The sequence below is a fragment of the Pinus tabuliformis genome, chromosome 8, assembly GCF_031772625.1.
Source record: "Pinus tabuliformis cultivar Carrire ecotype Pingquan chromosome 8, CPIR1, whole genome shotgun sequence".
Classification (NCBI taxonomy): Eukaryota; Viridiplantae; Streptophyta; class Pinopsida; order Pinales; family Pinaceae; genus Pinus; species Pinus tabuliformis.
Genome location: NC_142294.1, coordinates 193,362,152 through 193,389,864, shown reverse-complemented (window position 1 = coordinate 193,389,864; position 27,713 = coordinate 193,362,152). Strand labels below are relative to the sequence as shown.

The 27,713-nt window shown below is 37.0% G+C and overlaps 2 protein-coding genes across 2 annotated transcripts; one reads left to right on the top strand and one right to left on the bottom strand.

Moving 5' to 3' along the window:
- Positions 1 to 1,010: 1,010 nt before the first annotated feature.
- Positions 1,011 to 21,159, bottom strand: LOC149234791 (uncharacterized). Its single transcript, XM_089368383.1, has 4 exons — positions 20,989 to 21,159; positions 20,745 to 20,912; positions 20,529 to 20,630; positions 1,011 to 1,040 (listed from the first exon to the last, which is right to left on the bottom strand). Exons 1-4 carry the CDS (start codon positions 20,989 to 20,991, stop codon positions 1,011 to 1,013), a joined length of 303 nt encoding a protein of 100 aa, XP_089224509.1. The 5' UTR covers positions 20,992 to 21,159.
- A 250-nt stretch (positions 21,160 to 21,409) lies between these two features.
- Positions 21,410 to 26,156, top strand: LOC149234790 (uncharacterized). Its single transcript, XM_089368382.1, has 6 exons — positions 21,410 to 22,804; positions 22,925 to 23,274; positions 23,677 to 23,793; positions 24,106 to 24,179; positions 24,342 to 25,807; positions 26,127 to 26,156. The coding sequence occupies exons 1-6, from the start codon at positions 21,410 to 21,412 to the stop codon at positions 26,154 to 26,156; spliced, it is 3,432 nt and encodes a 1,143-aa protein (XP_089224508.1).
- The last annotated feature ends 1,557 nt before the right edge of the window (positions 26,157 to 27,713 follow it).

The following is a 27,713-nucleotide window of genomic DNA, read 5'->3' as shown; positions in this document are numbered from 1 at the left end:
ATCTGCTCCTTTTTCAACTTCAGGCAAATTTATTCTCTTATCTACAAATTCTTTCTCAGGTTCAAATGTCTCCAGCAAACATTTCAGCCATTTTTTCTTTTCAAGCATTTCATCAATATGCTATAAATTTGTTCCAGCATAACGTCAATCTTCCTCTTTGACAATCTTCAGAAATTGTCCATCATCATCTTGATTGATTCTGGCAATCAAATCAAGTTCTTCAACCACTGTAGCTTCATCCTGTACTACTGTAGCAGCTTCAAAATTTTGTCCCCCCATCTTCTTTTGGCTATATAGAAAAGCCAACTCTGTTTTGTCACCCATGGTAACAAACCTCTGCTTATGAGACATGACTGTCTCATCTTATTTCTGCAACTGTTCTCCTCCTTCCAGGACAATTCCAAATGATGGACTGTCCTCTTTCTTACCTGTAAACACAATTAAGTTGTCAACATCAAAATCACAAGACCCACTAGTCTCACTTGTCGACTCAGTCACCAAGTTTTCTCTCTGCAGCTCCAAGCCTTTTTCAGGACTTAGAAAATCTTCACTGGCTCTCTCCTCAGCTTTCTCTGGCAACACTTTAGTATGCTGCTCTGAGTTCTTTTCCGACTCCTCTATCAGTACATCAGTATGCTGATTTGCATTCATCATGAGAGTGTTAGCAAGTCTCTCCTTCTTACCATCTTCTGCTTCATGACTGTCATTCATAAAAACTCTCTTCCCTTGCTTCTTCAACAAATTAACCTGCACATAAGTCCTCTGTCTCTCCAACTCTCTTCTCTAGAGATCTAGTTTCCTATACAAATCGACAACTTCATTAGGAGTAGAGCTTGGAAACTTCACATGATTTTCCATACCTTCCCTAGTGCTTGACCAATCATCAGCTGGTCCTTCTCTTTCTGCATCAACATCCTGATTAGACTCCTTTTTCTTCATCTCCTTCTGAGATCTTGCTAACTCATCATCGATCTGAACAGCCTTCAGATTCAACTCTTCTTGAACAAACTCTAAAGCTTGTTCATCTCCCTGTACTGTACCTGCAAACATGCACAACTCATTAGTTTTTAAATCACAAGACTTTTTAGTCTTGATTGCTTCCTCCATTACTTCCTTCTGAACAAATGTGCATTTGGAATCTTCAAATTCCATCTCTGGCTCAAGAACTCTAAGTTCCTTTGTTAAAAAGGCAATCACAATTTGCCTCAACCTCCTCTGCAATTGTCTCCAAATCGCTCTCTTTCCTTTCAGTGGAAAGATCCATTTTCTATTTTGATTTTCCTGCTCTTGCATCCATATATCCAGTACCTGCAATTGTACCTTCATTACAACAATCTCTCTTTCTCGAACTTCTGCAGTCATCTCTTCTCTATGGCATTCCTCTGATCCTCCATGATCATCTTTTCTAGCTGTATATGAGATCTATCTATCTCATGCTCTTCCAGAACAAAATTTTGATTCTGCTGGTCTTTTCCCTTCTTCATGACAATATCAGCCAATTGTCTTTCACCTGCAAACATACACAAATTGTCAGATTTAAAACCATGTGACCCTTTGGTCTTCCTTGAAGTTTCAGTCTTCAAGTCTTCATCTTCACTATCTCCCAGAAATTCTCCTTGTTCTGGTTCACAAATGAATTCTTCCATTTCAACTTCCTTGAGTTTTCCCTTCAGCCACTTCACTTGCTTTTGTTGCAACATTCTCTGCAACTTATGCCACTTTACTGGCTTCTTGCTTAAGACCCATCCTAGTCTCTAGCTTTCCTCAAGGATTCTCCTTAATGCAATGAGTTGTTCTTTTAGTTCAGCAACCTCTTTGTCAATTTCCTCTTGACTCATCTTCTTTCCATTTGCCTTGGCAACCTCTTTCTTATGTCCTCTACTGTGGCTTTTTCCTGAAACTCTGCTATGACTATCAATAGTCATCTTCTTCTCTTCTTTCTTCATGAGCTCCTTTGCAACAAGCCTCTGCAACAACTAGTCCTCCTGGCTGCAATATTACCTCACTAAGCTCTCCTCACTTAGTCTTTTGGTAAGCACGGGTCCTCTATCTGGAACCTCTTCCTGAGCAACACCTTTAATCCTTCTAGGCTTCTGCAATCTCCCACTCTTTTCTGAGAACACTTCAGTTGTCCTCTCTATCCAATTTCTTATTAGATTCTTCAGGTTCACTGCCACTTCTCTATAAGAGTGTTCTCCTTACTCTGTCTTTAAGAACACATCTGGTTCTTCTCGCACAACTTCTCTTGTTGTCATATGTGCATTAGCATAAACACACATTCTTAATTTAAAATAGAACATAACATATTACCTCTCTTTCAAGATCTCAGCATGATATTGTTTCACCCATTCTTCTGCACCTTGAATGGCTTGTCCTTTGGTTGGGTTCTCAAGTCTTTTTTCCTCGCATTAAGCAATCTTGCTTTCTCTTTCCCTTAAGGAATTCTCTATTCCTGTTCGCTCCAAGCTTCTGCTAGAACTGCTACAATCTCCCACTGTAGTCTTTTATCATTCTGCTCATTACCCTTTTCCCGTGTGCATGTTCCTCTTCAAAGAAATCTTCCATGCTTTATTTCTATTCTGACAGTAATGCTGCTTTTACCTCAATCCTTCTCTGATACCACTTTTCCTTTCTGAAATCTTCTCCCCGTAGGAAACTTCTCCTGCTCTGATACCACTTGATGAAAAGAGATCTGGGTATAAGCCCAAAATCCCTTTCTTTAAATAAATCTCAGCCCTTGACCTGTGGTTTATATCCACAGGCCTTATCGGAAGCACTCTAGGCGTTAAGCCTTGTATAACCATGGAATTACAATTAAAACCTTCCTTTATAACTATCGGCGCCTTTGCATCTATCGGAAGCCACCACCCATTTATTAACCATGTATAACTATCGGACTAAGCCTTAAAGTCCCGCAACCTCAAACATTGCAAACATTACAATATGAGTGTTAAGTTTCAAAACCCCCACGGCCATATATAATACAAAACATGGAGAACCATATAAATCCCACTCTAATGAACATTCACGGATTTCAAAATTTATGTCCCCGCCGTTATAATTATCGACGGGTCCGGTTATCGGCGGTCACACTAAATCCCTTAACCCCCAATCTCTGACGCGGTGCGGACCCGACACATCTTATGCTCCCTTTTATATGGATTTTGGGTCCGATATATATCGGTGGTTGTTATCAGCAAGTTATAACGTAATGGGTCTGCGGACCCGACGCCCTTTAAAAAACCGCTCTATAATGATTTTGGGTCCGAAATATTTCGGCGATTTCATTAATCGCTACCTCCGATGCAACAGAAGGTTTCTACGGACCCGATGGCCCTTATACCCGGCTTTTATAATGGTTTTCGCTCTAGGTTGTCGAAGCTTACACTTCGGCAGTCTTAAAGCCTCTCCTCTGATGCGATAATAGGATTTCAGACCCGATATGGGTCTGGACCAATCTTAATAAGATTTCACGTCTGCCACACTGTCCAGCTTAAGGGAATATCATTAATCCTCTATGTAAACAGAGATATCCACTGAGGTTTATGAAAGGACTTAGAGAGCCTACGAAAGCAGTAGTGAAGGGTAAACTACCCTAAACGCATAAATCATGCATCACTGTAGTACTTCACTTCTTTAATGGATTCAAGGCTCCCATTCGATTCTTCTGAATTGCTGCAACTTGTCTCAAAGAACTCTCTGTGATTCCTCTTAAGGAATTACATCCTCTGGTTCCTGCAGAATTCCTACGAACTCACAATAATTCATACATCATGAAATAATTTCCAACATAATCGACACAACAGGAATCAACTCTGCATATATATTAATGTAAAAGCAGGTTACATCCAAGACTCCTCAGTGTCGCTCACACACATGCACAGACACATAAGTCTGATATAAAATCCTCACTCTCTCACAGGCCCGATTATCAACTCTAGTGGCCTCCTTTTGCCCGTAGGCTTACATACATATATATAGAAACACTGAATCGGATCCTTGAAGCTTAAAGCTTCTACATGCATACATATATGGTAAAAAGCATCTTGAGGCTTTATTCCATCTTTTCTCTGTTTTAAAAGAAAAAGCCTCCTTATCCACATCTATTTTATTTATGCCTAAAAGCTCTCCCTTACTCCTAGAATCATGGGACTATTCATGTTCTTATCTAATTAAATCACATTTAATTACTACTTAGGAAACTAATTCCTAAAATGCATGACCCCCCTATGTCTATTATTTACAATGATTTCCTTTGGCTGAATGCTCCTGCATCAGAATCTTATTTTCTCACTGGTTACAACTTTTGTTAACATATCTGTGGGATGTTGGCTAGTGTGTATTTTTTGCAACTTCAATTCTCAATATTCCAAAATTGAACTTATTAATTGGTACTTGACTTATATATTTTTATTCTTGGAATGAAATGTTGAGTTCATTGCAAGATGAATGTCACTCTAGTTTTCATTGTATAACCTTCCCATATCTTGCTTCTTTCCCAATTCATCCATAAACCTTTGTAACCAAATCATTTCTTTACTAGCCTCTGTAGAAACAACATACTCTGCTTTTGTTGTTGAAAGTGGAACAATGTTTTGCAATTTTTAAACCCAACTAGAAGCTCTTCCAACAATAGTAAACACATTCCCTATGGTTCTCCTCATGTTATCTCTATCACCTGCCATATCATAATGCTTGATTTGTGGTATCTCTCAAATACTTGAGAATCCACTTTTCTTCCATCAAATGCTATTTTCCTGGATTTTTCATATACCTTCTTACAACTCCCACTACATGTGCAATATCACGCCTTATGCAGACCGTTGCATACATTAAGGTTCCAATTGTTAATGCGTATGGAACTTTACACATATAATCCATCTCTTCCGGAGTCTTGGGACACATCTCCTTAATTAGTTTGAAATGTCTAGCCAAGGTTCTAATCACTAGTTTTTCATTCTGCATATTAAATATTTCCAACACCTTTTTTATGTACTCACTGAGAGATAATGTTAATTTTCAATTTTTGTTGTCTCTACTTATTCTCACACCAAGGATTTGTTTTGTAACACCCAAATCCTTCATTGCAAATGAACTTGCCAAATTTCCTTTAAGTACATTTATTTCTTTCATGTTAGACCCTACCATAAGGATGTCATTTACATACAATAACAATCTAATATAGATGCCATCATTTCTATTTTTAAGATAAATACAATGATCAGGATGACATCTAGTATAACCTTGATCAAATATAAAGCTTTCAAATTTTATATATCATTTCCTTGGAGCCAGTTTCAAGTTATACCAGCTCTTGTTCAATTTTCACACTAACTTATCCTTAGCTTTGACCTCATGCCCTTGTGGTTGATGCATATATATTTCTTCTTCCAAATCACCATGGAGAAATGTTGTCTTTGCATCTAACCTCTCAAGATGCAAATATTTTGTTGCCACTAGACTTAAAATAGTTTTGATTGAAGTCATTTTAACAAGAGGAGTAAAAATTTCATCAAAGTCTATAGATTAATTTTGTGCAAACCCATCCACCACAACTCTAGCTTTATACCTTTGTTTATTTCCATCTTCTTCCTTCAACATGTAAACCCATTTATTCTACAATGATGTTTTACTTACATGCAACTTAAATAAATGCCACGTCTAGTTATGCATCAATGAGGCCACCTCTTCTTCCATGTCTTTCTCCCACTTATTCTTGGTTTCTACCTGCATTGCTTGTTGATATATTTCTAGTTCGCTAGAATCAATCAATGATTTATAATATCATGCATGAGAGTATCGTTCAGGGGGTCTACTTATCCTAGTTTATCTTCCAACACCATTTTCAGGTGTTTGAGATGCCTGTTCTGGTTGTGGTTGTTGCTGTCATTATGGTTGTTGATAATTATGATTTTTGGGCACCTTTATTTTTTCTGTAATCTCATCAAGCATCGTGTAATATTTTATTTCTTTTTCCTATTTATTTCCCTAAATTTGATCCTTATACAAGATCATTTCATTGAATATGACATCTCTGCTACTAATTATTTTGTGATTTTCGTAATCATATAAGTGTTAACCAAAATCATTTACACCATATCCAATAAAGGTATATTTCTCTGAATTTTTCTCAGCATTTCTTCTAGTTTCATTATTTATGTGGACAAAGTCTTCACAACTGAAAGCCTTTAAAAATGAGTAGTTTATATTTTTACTTGTCCATGCCTTCTCTAGAATACCACCATCCAAGGAACTTGAATGCATTATGTTTATTAGATAAAAATAATATCTACAACATCTACCCAAAATTGTAAGGGAAATCCTACATGCAATCTCATGTACCTTGCATACTCCGTGATTATCATGTTCATCCTTTCTGACATGTCATTTTCCTGTGGTTTTCCTGAAACTATCTTCTCTCTATGAATTCTGTACTCTGAACAATAGTAATCAAACTCTTTGCTACAATATTCACTTTCATTGTATGATTTGAGAAAGTTAAGCTTCTTTCCTGTCTCATTATCAACCAAAGCTTTCAATTTATTGAAAGTATCAAATTTATCTCAAATAGAATAAATCTAGGGTTTCCTAGTTGCATCATCCATAAAAGTAACATAATAGTGAGATCCACCGAGAGATGATACATGACTATGGACCCATACATATGTATGCACATTTTTTTTTTGTTCGTCTTTTCCTTCCCAACTTTTATAAACTTAACTCTCTTCTATTTTCCATAAATATAATTTTCATAGAAATCCAAATCAACATGCTTCAAACCTGATCACAAATTTCTTAGGTGAAGAATCTGCATCCCCTTCTCACTTATGTGCCTGAGCCTATGATTCTAGAGTCTTGTATCTTCTCCTGTAGAGGTTAAATAATTAACATAATTATAAATACTATTGCATAAATACAATATACCAACCTTGTATCCTTTTACTACTATCGAGCTCCTTTAGTGAATGTAGTTTTGTTTGTGAATGTAGTTACACAACCTTTGCCTCCTAAGTTCCCTATTCAAATTAGTTTTTTCTTCACATGTGGAACATGCCTTAACTCCTTCAAAATCCATTGGTTTCCATTTTATTTCTTTATAAAAACCCTACCCCTTCTAATGATTTTACAAGGTTTATCATCACCCAAATGAACCTATCCAAAATCTCCTTGAACATAGTCATGGAAATGTTTCCTCTTAGGTGTGGCATGGAATCAAGCCCCTAAATCTACAACCCATGAATCAATTATATTCTCTAATGAATGAATCAAAGCATCTTGCAACACATCACTTGTCACATTCGCTTCATGATTGTTCTATTGTTTTCCACCTCCTTTTCCATTTCCATATTTTTAGTCTCTCTTTAGGTGTCATTTTGTTCCCACCTTTCCAACACACTATCACTAATCTAGAATTGTATCTCCCTTTTCTTGACTTACTCCAATTTTCTGGTCTCCTTCCTTGTTCCATTTTTCTTCCCCTAGTATTTGTGGTCAAAGAATTACATGGTCTCTCACTGGAGCTTTTCCATTGCAATTCCTCGCTAAGGATGGCACCAAAAACATCATCAAACTTTAAAGTATTATATCTAGAGACAAATTTACCAATAGTTATAAATAAGCCATTCAAAGTTTCTCGAAATGAGCACAGAAATAACAGAGCCCTAACTTCATCATAAAAATTTTCCCCTACAAAGCCTAACTGACTTGTAGCCATGTTAAATTTATTTAAATGATCAGCAATAGATACACCTTTTGACATCTTCATATTAAATAAACGCTTCATAAGAAATACCTTATCTGAGGCCAAGGGTTTTTCGTATAGTTTGTCCAATGATGCCATTAAACCTTATGTTGTCATTTCCTTTGAAATATTGAATGACACTGATGCTGCCACAGACAATCATATTGTTCCTAGTGCCTTTATTTCTAGAATATCCCATTCTACGTCCATCATACTCAATGACTTGTTTGATTTTCTGCTCAATGGTAGGTACATATATTTCTTATACAGATAATATTTCATCCAAATCTTTAGGAACTCGTAGTTTTGGCCATTAAATTTCTCAACCCTAAACCTACCATCTTCCGCCATTGCTCCCACTTGAACCAGGAACCCTTCTTTCTTGTGATTTTATTAGCCAAATAGACATTCAACTCTGATACCAATTGTTATAAATTAAGTAATAGAGCAATGAAATACACAAAATATTATGGAAAATAAATATACAAAAATGCATAAAACAATAGAGACATAGATATATGTGGTTCACCCAAGTTGAACTACATCCATGGAGAAATACTTAGTCCTTCATTTTATATTATCCAAAAAAATGAAGAGATGTGATCTTTTGTAATTTCCTCTTTGCTCTGACACAGTCTTCTCTCTATTTCTCCCTCAAGATAATAATACACATCCACAATACAATACCATCGTATAAATTGAGGGGTTGACTTCTGGGGGAAAAGACCTTAAATTAAACATAAGTTGTACTGTCAAGTCATCCGCCTAATGTACATCCCAGATTGTCTACGAAATTACAATATTTTACAATGAAAATTTTCATCCATTTTTAGCTTTGGGGGCACCACCCTTGAACCCCATCCAGGGGGCGGGGGCAAGGGCTAATAAAGTTCATCATCGCACCCCTTAGAACCCCTAACAATGATTAAATGGGTGGCATCATTTCCCCTTTAGGAACAAAGATCAGACACGATTGTAACAAAAAGAAATCAGCAAGATAATCAAGCTCCACACCCAACAGGATTTCATTTAGTTAACTCAAGCTTCCTTCTAATCCCAAGAAATATCCTTATTTAGCTCTATAAATATGTCTAAATCTTATTCTATTTGATTACAAAAAATAGTTATAATAATTACAATAAGTGAAAAGTAGCTAAGGCTTATCATATTCATGTCCTCCTCTATCATGCCATGCAAATCTTTTATCATCAAATCGTTGGTCTCTTGAGTGCATCTTAGATTTGATTACAGGAATGTTAGTAAGTCTTTGATCCGTGGGTCCAAAGGATACGCTTTGTTAAATTTTATCAATGATATTTTGGTCTCCTTAGTAGATTGGAAAGGATGATCAAAGAGGGTTTCTTGATCTTCTTTTAGAGGTGCCTCATGGGTATTGTTTTCTTCTATCATTTATAGAGAGGAAGATGTGCTCTTCATTGCTAGCAGGATTCACTCTTCTTAGAGGGAGAATTTTTTTCAGCTATGGTTGGAATATGAGAATAATATTGGAGCAACATTCTTTAAAAATCTTGATCAATTCTAATTTCTTCTTATTAGTTCTTGATCCTTGTCTAGCACAAGGATTAGTGTATGGGGGTTCGTAAAACATAAGAAGAGCATGAAAAAAAATTGTTCAAGAAATAAATAAATATTCTAAGGGAAAACAATTTCAAATAAAAATTTATCATGTACTTTGACACCCTCAGAGTACAAATACCTTGTTGTCATTAAGTTTTCTATTGACATGAGTTATATTCTTCCTTTCCATGAATCAAAATATAAGAAAACATACTTTCAAAGAAGAAACACATTATACCAACATGATAAAGGTTGATAAAGACTCACCAAAGGCATAACATATGTTCTTACATGTAGTCTTATCTTATCACTCATTCAAATCTTAGGAGTTGGGGAAATTATGAACATGCACTTACAAGAAAAACTAGACTAGTGATGGTGTAACCCTTTATGCACCTCCCTAAGAACGGAATCAAAATGTTGGTCAAACTAATTTCATATTAATTCCAACATAAATTATTTATTAGGAGTTATAAATTTAGATATTCTACATATTACGTGTAGAGTTCAAAGCATCAATAGGATTTTGAACCTATACTACAAGATGGAAACAAACAATGGAAATCTAAGAGATGTGTCCTATCTGCGCATCAATACAGGGTCCCTTCACTAGAAGTTGCAATATTTCAAAATGATCTAGTAGAGTGTTCATGTAGTTGAGGAAGAGTTATAATGCATATTGTTTCCCCTTTAGAAAATAACCTGTAGCAAACAACAATGTATATTAAAACAAGGGAAGAGAAAAGAGTTAAGAAATGGTGATCACTAGGGTTGCACATAAATATATTGTTTGAAAATTTACAAATCTATCACCTTAGTGGGACCAAATAGTAATGAAAATAGGAGGGTTGAAACATGCAAGATATCCCCTAAATTATCAATCTCACTCTTACAACCAAAAAACAATTGTAATCATTTGAACATTTGAAAAACTAAGAAACAAACACTCATTGATCTATAAAATTGAATGAAAAATGGATTACATTCTAAACTAATGTTCTAGGCTATGCTACAATAATAAATAAAACATAGTATCATGGGTTGAGTTGATGGACCCACACAACCTGCATCACACTTCCTAAGAAACTACATTAGAAAGAATAAGTTTTGTTGTTAAAAATCTTAGGTACTAACTTCAGTAATTTGTCATTAATCTAGACATTAAATCAAGGTTATATAATTGCCAAAAACTCCTAATGATGATATATCAAGGTTACATAGATTATTTGACAACAAGAACTCCTATTTGATCTAATTCCTAGCTAACATAACTGTCAAAACTATTTATGTTCATATATTTATATATAGAAGCAATAGTTGGATTGAAACCAATCTCCTCAAATATGGATTATGAAACTATGGACAAATTACAAAATATTATGTTTCTGTCATTTTTGGAAGAGCTCGTTTATATAAAAATTCATGACACTTAAGCTTTTTGACATACAATTAGTTAAGAATAGGTTGGAGTTGGTTTGTTTGGTTAGTTGGTTTGTTTGTTTGAGATGTAGTTTCGGAATTGTTGCAACTAGAAAGGTACCCTTGAAATAACCACAAGTAGCTCTAAAATAACACACATTATAGGGAAATCACTCATCTGCCACATTTTTGTGGATTCTATGGACAAACCCCATGTCTCGGCTTTCCAATATTATTGTTCGTTTCCTCGTAAATCACTCCAAAATTTAGTCACTTGATACAATGTGGAATTTACCTAGGTACATTCTAGACAACATGAAACAATGTCACCAATTGCATAAACAAAACACATGTCTCAGTGTTCCACCTGGAGCTACTTAAATATGGCAAACTTGGAGGTTGGCTACTGGAACTACATAAGAGTTACAAGAAGAGTGATAGACAAAATATTCATTAGTAAAATCAAGCATAATCCTTTCTATTTTATTAAACAAAGGAAAGTAATGGAAATTAAGTAAATTAACATTTGCAAGATTGTCATGGTAGATCTATGAATAAATGCAATAAGACTGGTAACATAAAAGAAAAGGAGTAAGATGAATTACAGAAAAATTTGGTGTTCTGAATGGTGAGAAAGATTCTAAATTGGTGATTCAATAGAAGGCATTGTCCACTCATTTCGTTAACTCTACATTACATCACATGCATATTAGAGTTATATACACTTTCTTCTCTCTACCACCAATTTGCGGTTATAACATATCTATATCAACTCTAAATATATGCTTGCTACTACATGTTTTCATATTCTTCATTAGCATATCCACTTGCTACTAGACCTCTTCATCTTCCTCATTCTATGACATCAAATTTTCTTGCTACAATTCCTTCTCTATTAGGAATGTGTCATCATGTTCTTTTTCATTTTCAAGCATTCACTATTATTCTAAATTTCACTACTAATTTTCATCTCCACCTCATCTTCTCCTAAACTTTGGCAACATCCTTGTTGCATCTTTTGTTTGATTATCACTACAATTCTTTAAGAAAATTGTTGTTTTCATCACCAATGACACATCAAAACCTAAAATATTATGTTAGTCATTTCCCATCTATATATATTCCATTGTTACGTTTGTAATAACATCATCTCTTTGTAGTTCCACTACTAGAAGACCACTCTTCACAATACATTTAGTTTTCTCATGCAAATTGCCTCAATGATTTTTTTTCCTGCATCATTTTACCCTCTTTCCCTTATTCAAGTTACCTTTATTGATTTTCTATCAACATATTCAATTCTCATAGAGAGGCATTCAACACTCTCACATTTCACACAAAATCCAAACATCTATTAAACACCACATTCACTTACAAATGTCCTCATCTCTACTATATTTTTGTAATGCACTCCTCGCCTTGTTCAACAACACTTTCTTTGTATTTAGTGTCTCATTATCTCCTAGATATATTTATCATTTTCTTTGCAAGTCTAATTTACCTCTCCCAATGTCGCAATTAATAGTGATACCACTTGATGTAAGATGGATTGTGATAAGAGTGACATAACAAAGGTTACAATGTCATTTGACATACGAGATTCACCCTATTGTATTAAGATATGGTCTCCTCTCCTTTAAATTTAGATTACATCTCTAAATTTCTTAGGTACTCAAGCTAATGGATGAAATCGTATATATAGTGGAAAAATAGTTTCTATGGACAAAAGAAACAACCCTTCCAACTAGATATTATTTCTAAACAACAATCCCAATAATTAAGGAGTTGTTACTCCCACTTTTATTGTCTTTTACTTTCATGAAATCATTTATTAGGCTTCAATAACTTTTGTTCCTTGAATGAAAAAATACATGAAATGAGTTTTAATAAAGAGGATATATTCGTGGTCATAGTTACACATAAAGATAATAGATTAAACTCTAACCCTATTTTTGGTAGCTAATCCATTTTTCTTTTGTTATTTCATTTCAATTATTTAAACAACAAAACATATACACATATATACACATAGTTGTTGTTGTAAAAATATAAGATTATAAAAAATAAGATAAAAAAATAGGAATAAAAAAAATTATTTTATTACACAAAGAGACAATTTAGACTAATCAACCATCTTACTCATGTAACTTTCTTACCATATATCATTACAAAAAATAACTATTATACAAATTTATACACTTACTAATAGTAAATAATCAATACTTACTAGTATACCTGACCATTTAAAACTAGTATACCTAACCATTTAAAACTGGTCACTAGATTTTATTTCTATCCCTACTTATTATGAATAAATTGACGATATTAAATTAATGAAACTTTACTTGAGAGTAAGACACCATAAGCCATCTTACCTAAAATAGAAATAAAACATTAAAAGCTAAATTTTATAAAATTACCCATTAAAGCCTATATATTTATATTCATTATATGTAATAAAATATCAGTATATTATTCCAAATACACTAAAAAGTAAAAAAAAAAAAACTTTTTACGAGCACAATATATATAGTAGCCTTTATTAGATTTATCTTTATTTCATGATTTTTTATTATGTTTCTCTTTATTTCATGAATTTTTTATTATGTTTGCAACATAGCACAGTATTAACTTATTGTAATCATTATCAAAAGAATATTTTTTTGGAAGTTCACATCTTTCGTTATTAACCATAAATCAATTCCTGACTTTACCTAGCTTATCGTCATTTGTTACCATATCCAACATAATTAAAAATCGAGTGTAAAATTTTGCAAATAGTAAATACACGGTAATATTATTAGTCCATTTTAGTATCATCATAATATTATTATAATATTTTCCAAAGAATATAGACACAATGTGTCGTCCCCGTAACCAAAGAGATGTGTGAATATAGGGATGACATAATGATGAACATGATCGTAAAGATCTTATTTATCTCTACTTTGACTTTCTCAAACGTGACTTCATCCCTTATTTTTGTACAGACATGAATGGGAACCTTGTGTAGGTTCCATTATCACATGGAGACAAATCTAGTTAATTTATTAAATGCTCTATCATATTCTTACTTAATATTAAAGTAAGGGAGAATTCTTATGGTACAAAATGTGTTTTTGGATACGGTGAAAAAAATATATGATTTGTTTAAATGTATTTTTTTTTATAGAGTGAGAAAGTTTATCATAAGTGAGTTGTTAAATGAACAGTGAAGATAAGAATAATTTATTTTTATCTGTGAATGTAGGTCGAATGTAGGTCGACTGACTAATGTTATTCAAGGAAAACCATTCCGCCTTAACTTGCTCATCAATGTTATAAGAATAACTTGCTCATGGTCAGTAATGAGGTAGGCTTTCACTCTTACCAGATGCTTGTGAACATTAGGTCGTTAACATGATTCCTTAAGTCCAAGGAAGACGAGCTCTTATCCAAATAAAAGTGATTTTAGAGCATACTACAAGCCCAATGATCCTTTTGAATGTGTTGGGATTATAAAGTGTTTAATTTATATTTTCTAAATTTATTTTGAATTTGGTTTTTAATTTTTAATTAATAATTCATTAATTTAAGTTATATATTATAAATTTTATATTAAAATTTTTCAATTATATATCTTATTTTATATTTTAAAATATAAATTTTAAGTAATGTATATATCATTTTTGTGTCAAGAGGTATTTTACAGCTCAATATAGGGTTATGTTGTAGTGGTGTATGTGCGTGTAAACATTTAACATAAATATAGAAAATGTATTAATATAAGGTTCGATTTATATTTTTTAATTAATATTCAAATTAAAACATATATAAATGTAAAATGTAAGACAAAAAGCTACCAATGTAAAGTTAATATAATATTTTTTTTAACAAGTTATTTTTTTAAATATTATTATGGGTATAATAATCAATAATATTCATTATTATTATTCCTATATATTATAATAATAATAATCTTTGTTATAAGTATCATTATATTAGAACTTGTATATATATTATTGATTAAACATAATGACAATTCACGGTCATATGGATGGAGCGGGGGAGAGAGGGAAAAGGAGAAAGATAGAGAGAGGGGGAGAGGCAGAGAGAAAGTAAGATGGACGGAGGAGATAGTGACAGAGTTAGAGGGTAGAGAGAGAGAGAGAGAGACATGGGGGGAGAGACAAAGGGAGGTGGGAGAGAAATGGATAGAGAGTACATGAAATATAGAAGGTGAGAGGGTTGGATAGAGAGATGGAGTTGGAGCAGGAGAGAGAGGGAGGGAAGGAGAAAGACATAAAGAGAGGAAGGTGTAGATAGAGAGAGAGATATGAAGAGAAAAGGGAGATATGGAGAGCGAGTGAGAAAGAGAGGAGTGAAGGAGAGAAGAGAGAGATCAGGGGACAGAGATAGAGAGAAGGGCAAGAGAGAGAGAGAGAGATGGGAAAGAGAGAGAGGGGGAGAGGAAGAGGGACAGATAGAGTGAGACAGATAGATATGGAGAGAGTGAGTGTGTATGTTTGGCTCATGAGATAGAGAGACAAAGAAGGAGAAATGGAAGGAGATAGAGATATAGCTGTACTGGGGGTGAGAGAGAATAAGAGAGAGATAGAGAGGGGAGAGATAGATAGATATGGAGAGAGAAAGAAAGAGATATGAGGAAGAGAGGGAGGGTGAGAGAGAGAAAGAGAGAGTGAGGGTGATAGAGACCAAAATGGGGGCAGGGGTCGGGGACAAGGAGGGAAGAAGAGAGAGAGATAGAGAGAGGGGAGATATAGATAGATAGATATGGAGAGAGAAACAAAGAGAGATGAGGAAGGGAGGGAGCGTGGGAGAGAGAAAGAGAGAGTGAGGGAGATAGACACCAAGATGGGGGTGGGAGAGTGAGGGAAGAAGAAAGAAACACAAAAATACAAATACAAATATTATATAGTATTATATAATATCAAATATTATTAACCATAGAGGAAGTGGAAGTAAGGATTTTACAAAGGGTAAAAGAAGTTGAATTTAGAAAAGCATGAATATTCTGGTTTCTTACTAAAATAGATGCATTGATTTTAGTGTGTTTGTTGAGTCCTAATCCTATTTGATTGATTGCAATAGATGCATTAATTTGTTTGTACTTGTTGATTTCTAATCCTATTTGATTTCTTGCACTAGATGCATTGATTTATGTGTAGATGTTGAATTTTAATCCTATTTGATTACTTGCACTAAATTCATTGATTTCAATGTAAATGTTGATTTCTAGCCCTATTTGATTGGTCACACGACATGAATTTATTTTACTGTAGATGTTGATTTCTAATTTTAATGTATGAAGATGTATGATGTATATGAATTTCAAAGTAATTATATTAATAGTGTGCTTTGATTTCAGTGTAAGCATAAAGCATTGATTTATATGTTACAGTAATTCAACCATAAATAAAATTCTTGAATTTTCATCCTAAATATAATGTTCACTTGCCTGAAATGTTTGCTTCTTGAAACTATAAATTATTCATAATTGACTACAACTTATTATTCCCATTTTTCAATTCAACATTTTTAGTCAATTTACATTGGAAGGAAGTAATAAAAAATAACTAACATTGAAATTTATTTGGGGTTTAACATTGCAAAGTGATAATGATTTACTTAGGAGAAAGCTATTATTAATAATGGAGAGAAAGAGACGCAATGTATGATGTTTACTGTGATGACTTAATTTAAATATTTGAATGGTTTATGATTTCAATCACCCTTTTTATATGATTGATATATAGAGATGGTAAACCTAAGACATGTGATGATAGGAGAAGTAGAAGAATATAATATGATATTGATGAAAATGAAGACTATTTATAATTGAATAAATTCTTATTACTCACATTTTCTATCATTCAACATTTTGATATTGTCATATTGCATTAGAAATTTATATTTCATCATTTATCATCATTGAATTTATCAACGGTCTCTATCATCACAACAAACAGAGTTAACTGAGAAAATTTAAAATTAAAATGACCATATTAATCTTAGACATATTTAGCATGTTTGAAATTATTAAAATAATTAGTTGCTCAAAAAATGTTGTGTGACTGTGCATGACAAGAAACTTCCTAGATCCATCTTAATGCCATATAAATCAAGTGTTAAGAGGGATAAAATCTCTTGAGGTGAAAATCTTTCCTCATGTTTTGCAATAAAAAAGGAGGTTTTCACCTCGAGAGATTGTTGCTAATGTTACATTGACAATGGTATCAAATTCAGTGATGAAAATCATCGGATCAATTTATTGCTAGTATTTGAATTGTTGATACATTCAATAGTTGAGTGTTGAGTGTGTTTCTTATTCAACTGGACTTGGAGCTTGGTTATGGAGCCTTGGTAAGAATATTGATTGGTGCTGCTACCTAATTAAGCTTAAGGATGGAGACTATATCTTTGAATGTGTTTTCATTGTAGAATATCAACTCAAGTGCTCTCGCAAAGTCCATGGTTGCATAATCCTCAAAAAGATATTTCTAATGATTTATGGCACCTTGAAAAGCTCCAAAGGGATAAAGAGTTATGTTAGTTTCATAGTTGCAAGCGTTATAAAGCATCTTGGTTCCATAGCTTGACAGAAGGTGGAGGATGCAATTTTTCCAATTAATTGACTTGCATCGCATAAGGTTTTAGCATGGATAAACATGAGTTGTAGTTGACAAAAATTGTAGGATGGGAATTTTCTTGATAGTCGACAACTTCGTAGTAGTAAATTTCACAAGATGACAAACAAAAGGTACCAAACGAGAAATTCCCTATCAAGTGAAAGACATCAAGTCGCTAGAGGTTTAGAAATGGTATAATGGCATGGAAGAGAAATATTGGGAGACAGAAAATCATCCATTGGCATGACGAACAATTTCACACCTACCATAGTAGTTTTTGTAGCCTAGAAGAACTAATGAGGGGCACATCGAGGATACATAGTCCACTAGATGGAAATATTACGAGCGCTGAAAATAACATGAATCCACACTCTATGCCATTCCAATTAATAATGGATTTGCTGAAAAACACCATACACTGGGATTCCACTCTTTACAAATGATGAAGTGGCATAGTTATAGGTGTTGAAATGTGATTCAAGGATAGTGGTGATGCGCCAACCAATTGGTGGGTATGTTAGCATGATGGTATGTGGTATGATGGGGAAAGTGATAAATGGAAGTATTTAATTAGATGACGAGGATGAGATGGAAAATGATGTGACATCTTTATGGACGTGAAGTCATAATGATGATGATGTGGCATGAAAAACAATGGACACATGACATGGATATTTTTCACTTCCATGTGTCGAGGTGGTTCTTTTCCATGTGGCAAATAGAACCACTTATAGAGTGACATGTGGTAATTTGATGGAATAGTAAGAGACTTCATTGTGTTTCATATCTCTAGTAAAAGGTTCATAGAGGATCAAGTTTTGGAGCTTGCCATAGTTGATGGACTCTAGGAGATAGCAAGTGATTCATCATTAGTTGAAATAATTTCCGTCACACTACAAAAGTATGACTTTGTGTGTGTGACTTGAAATGTATGTTGAAGGGATCAGTGTGGAACAGATTCTCAGAAGAAAAAAGCCTTTCCAGCACAACATATAAAGGAATTTTTCACCCGTAAGCATTTTTTCTTAATGAAGGAAACTATTCCAAAGCATGGTCCCTCGACTTCCCTTTCATACTAAGAAGAAGAAGCAAACAACTGGTGATGACACAACAAAAAGAAAACTTGTACCAACAAAAATGTTGCATGTGGTAGACAATGGCATTGATATGGCCCAATGGCGAGGAGACAAGTGGTGATGACATGGAAAGAATGATGATGTGGCACCTTGATAATGTGACACGTGGTACAAAAAAATGGCCTTACTGGGTCGCTGAGTGGGTTGAATATGAGTGAAATGTGGAAACACTCACAGACTTCCATGTGACAAAGATGACATCAGTAGATGATGTGGCATATCCACGAGATTCATGCCAACGGGCCGGTTTGTGAGAATTTTCTCTTTTGGAAGAAATACATGATTCTACTTATGAGATGTATAACTCATAAGAACTAGAGGTTAAGGCATGTCGATTTGAACCATGGAACAATTAAGCCCCATCCATACATAGAAAATTGTTTTTGACTTAAGGTCACGTGGATTAGAGATCGAAAACTTAAGGGTGGGACAAAAATGAAATTTGATTTTCTGGTTTCCAAATTCACTCAAGAATCAAATTAAGGTTTTTTTATGGCTGCATGGATTGGGTATCACTGATATGGTAAAAGAGTTATTTACCAAAGGTAAAAAATGTACTCATTTCCCATGGGACTATTGTGTAGTAGTTATAAATAACAACGCAGTTTATGGAAACGATTGGTTATCCAATTTGAGAACAAAAGTCCAAAATGAAGTGCAAAAATGAGTTGTAAGAAATTAACAGAAGAATTGTATTAGAGGATCTAATGTAGTCAATGAATGATCATCGCAATGGTTGAGAGGTTTCATTTGTAGCCTTGTAGGAGTTCTTAGAAGTAGCTTGTAAAGTTATTTAAGCATACCTGATGTCTCTCCTCAAGCTGCAATATGAAATAATGAAGTTCATCTTAGATGCCCGTGAGAGTAAATGAAGTTCCTCATTGAGCCAGGTGTAATAGAGTTGAAAAAAATCATGATGAGCTAAGTGTGAGAGTTTGTCTGTCTGATTGGAGTGTTTAGATCGAGTTGGAGTAAGGCTATGTGTGCATGAATACTGTATTGAGAATGATGCAGGAGCATCCAGCTCCAAGGAGACAGAAGATCGCTGACTGACTCACGGTAAAACAGGAACACGACAAGACTCCAGGAGTGGATGGACAGGTCATCAAAATTGGCTGTTGTTTTTTGTTAATTAATGTTTGTTTCTTTTTATTTCAGAACAATTTAAGTTACTGGTTGTTAGCTTAGGAAAACAAAAATTGTTTAGTTAACTTTTTGTTTAAAGAAACAAGTGACAGTTACAGAATTCAGTTCAGTAGGCAGTTATGTTTCATGTAGTTTAAAAAGGAAAAGAACGAATGTAACAGGGACTTTTTCCCCTCATAAAGAAAAGAATAAGAGATAGCAAGACAATACAAAACCCTCTGTAACAGAACTAATGCAATCTTGTCTGAGATAATCTATTGCTAACAATTTTCCCATATCGTGCACATAAGTGTTACTGTGTATTTACTGTATTTAAAAGTGAATTGAGACAGAAAGAATTTTTGACTGTAACTAGAAATTCAAGAACGTTACAGGCATTAAGTCAAGACCACAGTCCATATTGCCAGAACCAGTACGCAAGCGAGACAGAGTAAGGCGGTCACACATTAACAGCATATAAGTTGCAGAACATTACAAGAACAGAGAGCGTTACAGGCATCAAAGGAAACCCAGATTGCAGCCGTAATGCACAGAACCTGTATGCCAAACACGAGGAGTAACGCGGCCACATAAAATCAATATACAAGCTTACAAGAAAGAGGTATCAAACCAAACCACTCTGTTTTCATTAACTTAATTAAAGTATTTCATAGTCATTGCACACAGAAAGATCGATAAACATTACAGCATCATGTGTTAAACCCCGGCATCGCCGTAAAGCACAAGTTCCAAACCCTTGTTGTATTGAGACCATAGACTGACGCAAAAGAACAGAGCACAGAGACTGCAAACGCCGACAAAGGGCACGGCCGAACCCTAAACAACCTAAACAAACTGAAATCTATAGCTACAACCATATTGAACAATCTACAGACATACTGGAGCAGGAGTAAACCCTACCCGTTTGCAAAGGGTACCAGGTTTGAAAGGATTCGAAGACTGCACAACTCGAAACCCTTGTGAGCAAGCCTTCTGGTCAACCTGCACATAGAAACAACGTGAGGTTAGTCCGGATTTCAACCAGAATCATCATCAACATAAGAGAACGAAAGAGCAAACAAAGTGCGAGTGTGAAGGAGCTGTAAACTCACCCACAGGTCGACGGAGGGCTGCTGAGACAGAACCCAGTTCCATAAACTGAAAATGCACAAGAACCTGTAAGTGTCGATAACAGGTAATAGAGCAAGGTAAATCATAGCACGAAAGCTTACCCTCGAGGGCGGAAGGAGTTCGGAAGAGCGGCAGCTTTATGGTCGCGGATACCTGTACAGAACTGTAGCTCAGTAATTGAAAACGAAAAGACTCTTACAGAGAATCCATGAAAACGTAAGCAACTTACCATAAACCTCAGAACAGAACCACTGAAGACAGCAGCGAAGGCAGAGGGATAGCATTTCAACAGGAACTGTAACCATCGACAGAGTATAGGGTTCGTTGGACTGACAGAACAGTGAGCATCGCCACAGGAACGCAGAGAGGGCAACGGCAGAGTGGTGGAGTGGAAAATGAGCCAAGGATAACCCTTTAGGGTTTAACATAGGCGGGAAGACCCCTTAACTGGACGAGCCGGTAGCTACACCCAACAACCGGTAGATACATGTCTTAATGAGCCTCGGATTGGGGGCCAGGTAAATCCACGGAAGATTTGTCCGCGCACAAGTGACCACCGGGGCCTGAGGTGAGTCCACGTGACTGTGTCCACGTCACCGAAGGGCTGGGCCATCAAAAGTGGTATCAGAGCAGGTTTTGAGTAAAAGAAAATGGAGGTTGGCAGAAGAGGAAGGGGAAGAGGAAGAGTCCGGAGGGTAGCAGAAGAAGGACTCCGTGAGGAGATCCGTGTCTTGCGAGAACGTTTAGAAGCAATAGAAGCTGGGGGAAGAAGAAACCCGGCAGATAACAGTGATGAAGATGAGGCAGAACCAGAGGAAGAATTAGAGGGGGTGACACCAGAATTCAGACTGTTGAAGTCGGTTTTGCTGTCAAGTCATAAGCCAAAACATGAGCTGTCAACTTATGACGGAAGTCTGTCCGCAGACGTGTTGTTGGATTGGCTAAGTGAAGTCAACAAATATTTCGAATTCGAGGAAACCAGCGAGGATAAACAGGTGAAGTTCGCCGCCACCAAACTGAAGGGACATGCGTCCTTGTGGTGGGACAGCGTTCAGGCGGAACGGAGGAGGCTTAACAAACAGCCTATAAAGAAATGGTCTAGAATGGAGGCCAAACTGAAAGAGAAATTCCTGCCGAAGGATTATCAGATTATGCTGTACAGGCAGGTACAGAACTTGAAGCAGAGGGGAATGACTGTAAAAGAATTTACAGAGGAGTTCTACAAGTTAAATTTGCGGGCAGGATATGTGGAAGACACCCCGGAGAAAACAGCCAGATTTGTGAATGGCTTAAGGGGGGAAATCTTGGATGAAATTGGTATCCTTTCACCCCGGACATTGGAAGAAGCCTATCAGTTTGCGCTGAAGGCAGAAGAAAAAATTAACCGGAAGCAGAATGCCAGGAGAGGAGGTGGAACTGGCAGGGGGAAGGGTAAAGTGTTTGGAAGAGGCCGAGGTACAGGTCCAAGTGAAGAAAGCAGCAGCTCTAAATCTGCTGGAGCAACAGAAAAAGACAATAGCACTAGAGGAGGACGACCACCTCAGCGGGGGCGAGGAAATGGTCGGGGCAGGGGAGCTGTCCAGTGCTATCGCTGCCACAAATGGGGACACAAGTCGTATGAATGTCCTGAAGCTGAACCAGCAGGCGGAAGAGGAACTTATGTTGTTCAGCCAGAGGATGCTGAGACAACACCTCAGGAAGCAGAAAATGCACCAGAGACAGGTGAAGCTTTGGTGTTGAATAAAGTGCTGTTGAAACCAGCAAAGGAGGTTGCAGAACCAGATCAACGAAAAGCTTTGTTCCGCACTGTCTGCAAATCGCGGGGCAAGTGCTGTAAACTGATCATTGATAGTGGGAGTACGGACAATCTTGTGGCTGTGGAGATGGTAGAAAAGCTGGGATTGAAGAAATTGAAGCACCCTACACCCTACAAAGTGTCATGGCTGCAGAAAGGACATCAGCTGTTAGTCGACGAACAATGTGAGGTAGAATTTCAGATTGGTAAGTACAAGGATAAGATCCTTTGTGATGTCATGCCAATGGATGTCTGTCACCTACTGTTGGGACGACCTTGGCAGTTTGATAGAAGTGCAGTTCATGACGGGAAAATGAATTGCTATAAGTTTGTTAAAGATGGGATCAAGCACACGCTTGTACCCATCAAGGAGGAAAATACAACAGAAGCCAGTGGAGTGAAGGCATTGCTGTTGGGCGGAAAGGAGTTTGTGAAACAGATTGAGGACAGCGAAATCAATTTTGCTTTCATAAGAAGACCAAAGGCAGTAGTATTACACACACAGCTATCAGACTTGCCTGAGGAAGTTCAGCAGTTGCTGCAAGAATTTGGGGACATTGTGGTGGATGACCTTCCCAATGAATTACCACCAAGGAGGGGTATTAGTCACTGTATTGACTTTATACCAAGGGCAAGCTTGCCAAATAAGGCTGCTTACCGTATGAGTCCCAAAGACCATGAGGAAATTAGGAAGCAAGTTCAGGAATTACTTGATAAAGGGTTGATTCGAGAAAGTATGAGCCCTTGTGCAGTACCGACCGTTTTGGCTCCAAAGAAGGGAGGAGAATGGCGAATGTGCACAGACTCCAGAACCATAAACAAGATTACTGTCAGGTACAGGTTTCCCTTACCAAGGATGGACGATATGATGGATTGTTTGAGCGGGGCAGCCTATTTCTCAAAAATTGACCTGAAGAGTGGATATCACCAGATTCGAATACGAGAAGGCGACGAGTGGAAGACAGCTTTCAAGACAAACGAAGGCTTATATGAGTGGCTGGTGATGCCATTTGGGTTGAGCAACGCTCCCAGCACATTCATGCGCTTGATGAATGAGGTATTGAAGGAATTTAATGGGAAGTTCGTGATAGTTTACCTGGACGATATTTTGATTTTTAGCAGGACTAAAGAGGAGCATTTCAGGCATTTGCAGAGTGTGTTGAGGAAGCTGCAGCAAAACAAGCTGCTGATTAATCTGAAAAAGTGTACCTTTTTTCAGCGAGAACTAGTGTATTTGGGGTTTGTCATTGCAGAAAATGAATTAAAAATGGATCCGGAAAAGGTGGCAGCTATAGTTAGCTGGCCTTCTCCGAAGAGTTTATTTGAAGTCCGGAGTTTCCATGGGCTAGCCAGTTTTTACAGGAAATTTATCAGGAATTTCAGCGAGATTTGCGCACCTATGTTGGACACGATCAAGAAGGTAAATCAGCCTTTTCGCTGGACTGAAGCGGCAGAAAGTAGTTTTCAAACTTTAAAAAAAAAGATTACTGAAAGACCTATATTGAGACTGCCAGATTTCAACAAACTTTTTCAAGTTCGTTGTGATGCCAGTGGGACAGCCATTGGGGCAGTCCTTAGTCAGGAGGACAGACCGGTCGCTTTCTTCAGTGAAAAGCTAAACGAGAGTAGGCAGAAATACTCAACCTATGACAAAGAATTTTACGCAATCATACAAGCTTTGAAGCATTGGCGGCATTATCTACTGGGAAATGAGTTTGTTTTATTTACAGATAATTCTGCCTTGCAGTACATTATGCAATAGCATAAATTGAACCACAAACATGCAGCTTGGGTGGAGTATCTGCAGAATTTTACATTCGTACTAAAGCACATTAGTGGCCAAGCGAATAAGGTGGCAGATGCACTGAGCAGAAGAACGTTGCTTCTGCAGGAAAGCACAATGCAAGTCTTGGGTTTTGAGCATTTGAAGGAGTTGTATCAAACTGATACCGAATTTGGGGAGGCATATGAAGCTTGCCAAAACCCTCTGTTAAGGAATAACAGCATGTGGCTAGACTATAATCTACAAGAAGGACTGCTGTTTAAAGGAGGACAACTGTGTATACCCAACTGTTCTATGCGGGAAAATATAATACAGGAGAAACACAGTGGGGGACTGGCTGGACACTTTGGTATCGACAAGACGATTGCTCAGGTACAACACTTCTATTTTTGGCCGAAACTGCAGCGAGATGTGCAGAGGTACGTGAGTAGATGCAGAGTTTGTCAGCTAGCAAAGGGTCATAGTCAAAACACTGGTCTTTATTTGCCATTGCCGATCCCGAGTCGACCATGGGATTCAGTGAGCATGGACTTCGTTTTGGGTTTGCCAAAGACACAGCGGGGCTTCGATTCAGTCATGGTTGTAGTTGACCGATTTTCAAAAATGGCACATTTTGTACCTTGCAGGAAAACCAGCGACGCCACTTATATAGCCCACCTATTCTTTACTGAAATCGTTCGGTTGCATGGACTCCCGAAATCCATCATCTCTGATCGGGATGTAAAGTTTACTGGTCACTTTTGGAGAACTCTGTGGAAAAAGTTGAATACTCAATTGCAGTTCAGCTCCGCTTATCATCCGCAGACTGATGGTCAAACGGAAGTAGTAAACAGAAGCCTAGGGAACTTACTTCGAAGTTTGACAGGAGGAAATTCCCGGACATGGGACCGTGTACTTGCTCAAGCAGAGTTCGCGTACAACGATTCACCTAACCGCAGCACCGGTTACAGTCCGTTCCAGATTTTGTACGGCATGCATCCGCGAGGAGTGCATGAATTACGGGATTTGGGGAAACTCGAGAAACGGAGCGCTGATGGGGAAGAATTCGCTCAAGCGATGAGCAATTTGCACGAACAGGTCAAGCTGAAGTTGCAGGACAGCAGTCAGAAGTATAAGCAGCGAGCTGACACAAAGCGTCGGGAAGTTCAGTTTAACGTTGGGGATGAAGTCCTTGCGTATTTACGTAAGGAGAGATTCCCGAAGCGGGAGTACAACAAACTAAAATTCAAGAAGATCGGCCCCTGCAAAATCATCCGCAAATTTTCTGCAAACGCTTATGAAATACAGTTGCCACCTGAGATTGGAATTTCTCCCATTTTTAATGTGGCAGATCTGTTTCCCTATGTCGTCGATTCAGAGAATGATGCAGCAACTACAGTGCCACAGAAAAACAGCTATGAAGAAGATTCTTGGACAAGACAATTGCCAAAGGCACCACCCCTTGAGATCGAAAGGATTCTGGATACACAGGTAGCTAGACGCACACGCAGGAAGGAGTATCTGCGATATTTGGTCAAGTGGCGGAACCGTCCAATAGAGGACAGTTCTTGGCTCAACGCAACGCAGATAACTAAAGCGGGCTATTCTGTTGACGACCTCATGGAACGGAGCCATGACTTTTTGCCACCCCGGGAGCCTGATGCAGGAGCATCCAGCTCCAAGGAGACAGAAGATCGCTGACTGACTCACGGTAAAACAGGAACACGACAAGACTCCAGGAGTGGATGGACAGGTCATCAAAATTGGCTGTTGTTTTTTGTTAATTAATGTTTGTTTCTTTTTATTTCAGAACAATTTAAGTTACTGGTTGTTAGCTTAGGAAAACAAAAATTGTTTAGTTAACTTTTTGTTTAAAGAAACAAGTGACAGTTACAGAATTCAGTTCAGTAAGTAGTTATGTTTCATGTAGTTTAAAAAGGAAAAGAACGAATGTAACAGGGACTTTTTCCCCTCATAAAGAAAAGAATAAGAGATAGCAAGACAATACAAAACCCTCTGTAACAGAACTAATGCAATCTTGTCTGAGATAATCTATTGCTAACAATTTTCCCATATCGTGCACATAAGTGTTACTGTGTATTTACTGTATTTAAAAGTGAATTGAGACAGAAAGATTTTTTTACTGTAGCTAGAAATTCAAGAACGTTACAGGCATTAAGTTAAGACCACAGTCCATATTGCCAGAACCAGTACGCAAGTGAGACAGAGTAAGGCGGTCACACATTAACAGCATATAAGTTGCAGAACATTACAAGAACAGAGAGCGTTACAGGCATCAAAGGAAACCCAGATTGCAGCCGTAATGCACAGAACCCATATGCCAAACACGAGGAGTAACGCGGCCACATAAAATCAATATACAAGCTTACAAGAAAGAGGTATCAAACCAAACCACTCTGTTTTCATTAACTTAATTAAAGTATTTCATAGTCATTGCACACAGAAAGATCGATAAACATTACAGCATCATGTGTTAAACCCCGGCATCGCCGTAAAGCACAAGTTCCAAACCCTTGTTGTATTGAGACCATAGACTGACGCAAAAGAACAGAGCACAGAGACTGCAAACGCCGACAAAGGGCACGGCCGAACCCTAAACAACCTAAACAAACTGAAATCTATAGCTACAGCCATATTGAACAATGTACAAACATACTGGAGCAGGAGTAAACCCTACCCGTTTGCAAAGGGTACCAGGGTTGAAAGGATTCGAAGACTGCACAACTCGAAACCCTCGTGAGCAAGCCTTCTGGTCAACCTGCACATAGAAACAACGTGAGGTTAGTTCGGATTTCAACCAGAATCATCATCAACATAAGGGAACGAAAGAGCAAACAAAGTGCGAGTGTGAAGGAGCTGTAAACTCACCCACAGGTCGACGGAGGGCTGCTGAGACAGAACCCAGTTCCATAAACTAAAAATGCACAGAACCTGTAAGTGTCGATAACAGATAATAGAGCAAGGTAAATCATAGCACGATAGCTTACCCTCGAGGGCAGAAAGAGTTCGGAAGAGCGGCAGCTTTAGGGTCACAGATACCTGTACAGAACTGTAGCTCAGTAGTTGAAAACGAAAAGATTCTTACAGAGAACCCATGAAAACGTAAGCAACTTACCATAAACCTCAGAACAGAACCATTGAAGACAGCAGCGAAGGCAGAGGGATAGCATTTCAACAGGAACTGTAACCATCGATAGAGTATAGGGTTCGTTTGACTGACAGAACAGTGAGCATCGCCACAGGAACGCAGAGAGAGCAACGGCAGAGTGATGGAGTGGAAAATGAGCCGAGGATAACCCTTTAGGGTTTAACATAGGCGGGAAGACCCTTAACTGGACGAGCCAGTAGCTAAACCCATCAACCGGTAGATACATGT

What these genes read in the sequence shown, in the direction of transcription:
- LOC149234791 (XM_089368383.1), bottom strand. An exon ending in CAGCAGCCCTCCGTCGACCT is followed by an intron (nt 20,631 to 20,744) that starts GTGGGTGAGTTT and finishes TTCTATGTGCAG; the next exon opens with GTTGACCAGAAGGCTTGCTC. An exon ending in TAGGGTTTACTCCTGCTCCA is followed by an intron (nt 1,041 to 20,528) that starts GTATGTCTGTAG and finishes GCATGTTTGCAG; the next exon opens with GTACAGTACAGGGAGATGAA.
- LOC149234790 (XM_089368382.1), top strand. Translation starts at nt 21,410, where the DNA reads ATGGAGGTTGGCAGAAGAGGAAGGGGAAGAGGAAGAGTCCGGAGGGTA. An exon ending in CAGTGAAAAGCTAAACGAGA is followed by an intron (nt 24,180 to 24,341) that starts GTAGGCAGAAAT and finishes ACAAACATGCAG; the next exon opens with CTTGGGTGGAGTATCTGCAG. An exon ending in AAAGGATTCTGGATACACAG is followed by an intron (nt 25,808 to 26,126) that starts GTAGCTAGACGC and finishes TTTTTATTTCAG; the next exon opens with AACAATTTAAGTTACTGGTT.